We start from the raw sequence: 4576 nt of genomic DNA, 5'->3' as shown, positions 1-4576 counted from the left end.
TTATACACTTAAAACATATTAACATATCAACTAGAAGTCTTTACTTCCATAATCAAGACAAATCATTTTAATTGACATGTTATAGTCTTCGCAGATGAAATACCCAATTTCATCGCCGACTACGAACTAAGATTTTGAGTTTACAAAAAACGTGTGATTTATATCTTCTGTGACTAAATCACATACAATGCATCTCAAGAACTATATTATAATGTCCAAACATTCATACTACCATTATTTTAAATAATAATAAAACAAATTTATTATATAGAATATAATGTCATACATAGCATACAATAGGATTTTATGGCACTAATCCTAACATTTATCCTCTCAACCAAACAGAACTCTTATTAATGAACAACAATACAATCAAATTTATGTAGAAGATGAAAGGGTTGCCAACGGTGCTCCAAAGAATAGCAGCAACTCTTATTCCCATTTGCATCTAATCTGATGAGTGTGCTTAAAATCATAGTTCAGTACCAAACTTCCATGGAGTTGCTTCAATACAAACCTCTCAACCAAAACATAGCAACCAAATTTCTTCCACCCACCTATCCCCCCAAACTCCTCTACTCTTTTCACTGTCACATGCCTTTCATTCCCCCTAACCCACCCAGCCCTTTCCTGCTCCCACTTCATTCTCTCAACTATTGCTAGACTCAAAGCTACACTGCTTTGTTGTCCCACATTACTAGAACTCCTAAACCACACCAACCCGTCAGCCACATTTCCATCATCAGTTTGAGCTTCTCTTCCAGAAACTGTAACCACTTCTACTTGAACAACAGCATCCACAACCACAGTATTGCCATAACTATAATTATTCTCACATGAAAATATTTGTTCCCATTTTTGCTCTAGTGTCATCTCATAATATATTGATTTTCCCATGTTATCCTTCAATGTCTTTATTCCTTCCTTAATAAACATGAAGGGACAGTACCATTTTCCCACAACCACAGGTTGTGAGCTCATATTGGATAATGGTAAGTTGAATTCTGGTAGGCGCGCACGGAGGGCAGTGTCTAGGCCTTGTGCTTCACCTAACTCGAAATCAGGGGAAGTTGAGGCACGTACTTTCCACCCTTTTTTCCCCAAAAAATATGGAGGAATTCCATCTAGAGCTATGGATTTGGCAACAAAACCACCCCAATTATTCATGGTCCCTCCTTTACGACACATTTCAAATTGCTGATATACATTATTGGGATCCAAACATTGTGTTGGTAAATCACAAGTGTTGCCACTAAAACAGCAGACGTCCATATGATCCTCCTTTGAATTTGTGAATGCCTCCCTAGAAAACAATTGGAATATGAATTAGAGCAATTAATTAGTAAAACATGTCTTCTTCTTGGTAAGTAAATTTATATTAAAACTAAAGAAAACCAAGAACAACATCACTGGGGCATATAGGGCCAGGCATACCCCAGGGAAGAAAACAAACTTGCATTGACACTAGTTGACTAGAGGACTATGAACCAGAAACGCATCTTAACTTAAACACAAGTACACAACAAAAGGATTTGGCTTAGTCTGCAAAAGAAAAACTAAACTAAACTATACGGTGTCAATATGATAATAGTTTTATCTCAATTACTCAGTCTTTGTTGTACAGTAAGAAACAAGATGACCATGTTAAGTGTCTAGGAATGGCTTTCTAAAAACAGAGAAGTATTTCGCCAAGAAGGGGAATTGCTGTCTATATCTAATTAGTTCCCAAGCATTGCTGATAGAGAAGCATCCAGACGGGTCTCCCACCCACATTTCATCAATCTTAAACTTTCTATTTTCATTTTTCTTAAAATTGCTAGGCACTCCTCCACCTCCAGAAACATCCACTACGTATATTCAGCAGCCAGAAATTCCTATCATTGGGCAAACAAGTCACCAATAATATTGCCTATCAATGGTAAAATGCAAGTTGCCAAAACAGGCAAAATTAATTAATGTCGGAGCTAGAATTTATGTCATCAATGATAGGCTTAGATCTATCTTATTAATTAGGTCATCTTAACAGCTGCTTTTAAAACAATTGTTAATAAATTATTTTAAAAAACTTCTGACACTACTTTCATAAGATATATAGAAAACAGTAAAAAAAAAAAAAAAATTAATTGGTTTTTTTTTTCTCATGAAATATTTCTAAAAATATTTCCTAAACCAATCAACTTAGTCATCAATTAACTTTTCCCTTACTTTATATGGCCTGGCAGCCTACAATTCAGGTCGTTCAGTGCTCCTAGTTGCATCAGTCTTGGGCAATTCTTTTGCATCAGGATAGGTAATTAAATTGTAAACAAAGATAGTTTCAACATATAATAAACAAATATCAATAATGAGTAATGATTGTCATAATCTTAAGGGAAAAAGTACGTAATTTGCTTGTAAGAAAATAATTATGTAATCAACTAATTAGGCTAATAAAAAGTGATAAAAAGAATTACGGATCAATTACAGGAAAAAGTTTAACTACAAAATTGATTGTAATGTAAGACTACAATTTTACTCAATATCTTTTTATTGGAGGTGAATTTTGATAAATTCACTATTGAATTACATTTTCTTCTTATATCCTTCATACTTGCAAAATCTTTAGAAAATTAAATATTAATAGTTATGTCATCAATAAATTGTTTAAATCACAAGTTTTTGTAGTTTAAAATTATGCACAAAATATAAATTTATAAACCATATAGTATATAATATATGATTGTCACAAAATTTGACATTTGTATTAAGAGCGTAAATAACACGCAATTCAACATTTAAATTTTCAAAATATATAGTAATATTAATTTTTTTAAAAAGAAGTTGTAGCCTTATTAGGCTAGAACGAATTTTATAACTAAATTTTATCCTTAGAAAAGATATTCGGCTACTAAAACTAACCTACAGAGAAACGAGAAATCAGCAATAAGACTATGACATAAGTAAGCGTTCTTTGTGATAAGTAATGCATACCCTTTATCCTTCCCGTGTGGTTGTATCGCATAGTAGAGGTTGGAAGACAGTGGCTGATTGAGGACTGGAATGAAGATAACATTCTGAAAATGATGAGCTGTGTTACACGCGACCCCGATGCCTGTTGTGTATCGATGTTCTAGGCTCTTGTTCTGGGGAAAAGGAAGGTCCTTGATGTCATTACTCCTAAACAATCCGAAACATGAAGTGGGTTCAGCTTCTTCATCTTCGATGACCAAAATACCAGAACTCGGACCCTCTGGTGGAGGCAAGGAAAGCGCATCAGGAGACTTTCTGTATAATGAAAGAGGCCTCGTCACATACATCTCTCTAGAGTTCAAATGAACTTTGATTTTTGCTTTACCACAATTTCTTTTTGGCTTTGTAGCTTGTTCTTTGTGGTCTTTGCTTGAGTTACCGCTTAGCTGACCTGACTCCCGTATATGTAGGCCCCTTTATCATGATTGTTTTTATTAATATACCGGTGAGTCCAATTATTCTTAGTATGTCAAAATTGACTTTGACCAAATTTATTTAAGACTTAGCCTTAGCCACTTGCAAAATGGCATTACCAGAACTAGTCACTGTCAACATGGAAGGAGTCCAATATCCTCTCACTAAACCAAGACTTTTTTTTTTCCCTTCGACGATAAGAAAAATAATTATAGATCAGTTGATTACATAGAGGGAAGCACAGATAACTGAAGGATTGGAATCATTCAAATAAGGAGGAATTCATCCCGTCTTGTGGTATTGTTGGTATAAGCGTGTGTTCCAAACACTTTTATTCTTATTTATTTTTTAGCTGTTGAAAATTTATGAGAAAAATAGTTATTGGGTAATTATGAAAAAAATAGACGTTAGGCAATAATTGATAATATAGTCGTTGAGCTTTTAAGGGTTATTAGTAACCAATAACTATAGACTGTTATCTTCATAAGTAGTCTATATAATACTCATCATAACACCTTTTCTAAAGAGTCTTTTTACTACTTTATATTTTAGATATACACAATTCTACTATCTTTCTCTCCCACATATTTTTCTACAAGAATATTTGTTTTTTTTTTTTTAAGAAAATGCAATAGAAGGTTGTTCTTAAACCTTTTGTGAGTGGAAGTGCGTACATCACAAAAGTCAACGCTATAGTCTAATCATGGAGGGTTGTTTGGCCAAGAGAACTAATCGCACCAAATTTTACTTTGAGTAGCACGAATCAACCTTTAAGGACAACACTCTTTACGTGATTCTATAACACTGTGAGATTGTTCCTAAATTTACTTAAATTTATATTATTATTGCTTATTTACATTCTTGCTAATTATTTGGGATATTGTTTGTTGTATCAAACTTGTTTATTCATTATTATTTTTCCAACAATCTTAAAGGTTGATTTAGTTTCTCAAAATGGATAAACAATCTTAGAGTCATTTCAAAAATTACCAAGCTTGAACCTTTTGATGAAAATAATTTTAAACATTAGAAAGAAAGAGCTTTGCCCATCTTGGAATTTACTAAAATTGATAGCGTTCTCCATGAACCCAAACCCGATGATCTTGAAAAATTAGCAAAGTGGTTAAAAATAAATATATTATGTACACATACT

At 33.2% G+C, this 4576-nt stretch overlaps 1 protein-coding gene across 1 annotated transcript; it reads right to left on the bottom strand.

Annotated features, from left to right (window-relative positions):
* Positions 1-237: 237 nt before the first annotated feature.
* On the bottom strand, positions 238-3399 carry LOC126717840 (uncharacterized). The gene is made up of 2 exons (XM_050419763.1): positions 2971-3399; positions 238-1303 (listed from the first exon to the last, which is right to left on the bottom strand). Exons 1-2 carry the CDS (start codon positions 3294-3296, stop codon positions 433-435), a joined length of 1197 nt encoding a protein of 398 aa, XP_050275720.1. The 5' UTR covers positions 3297-3399; the 3' UTR covers positions 238-432.
* Positions 3400-4576: the final 1177 nt, after the last annotated feature.

The sequence above is a fragment of the Quercus robur genome, chromosome 3 (assembly GCF_932294415.1).
Source record: "Quercus robur chromosome 3, dhQueRobu3.1, whole genome shotgun sequence".
NCBI lineage: Eukaryota > Viridiplantae > Streptophyta > Magnoliopsida > Fagales > Fagaceae > Quercus > Quercus robur.
This window is presented reverse-complemented; position numbering and strand designations above follow the sequence as displayed.

Coding starts and splice junctions, on each gene's coding strand:
- LOC126717840 (XM_050419763.1), bottom strand. CDS start 3,296: ATGTATGTGACGAGGCCTCTTTCATTATACAGAAAGTCTCCTGATGCG. Junction 1,304..2,970: donor CCACACGGGAAGGATAAAGG/GTATGCATTACT, acceptor ATTGTTTTCTAG/GGAGGCATTCACAAATTCAA.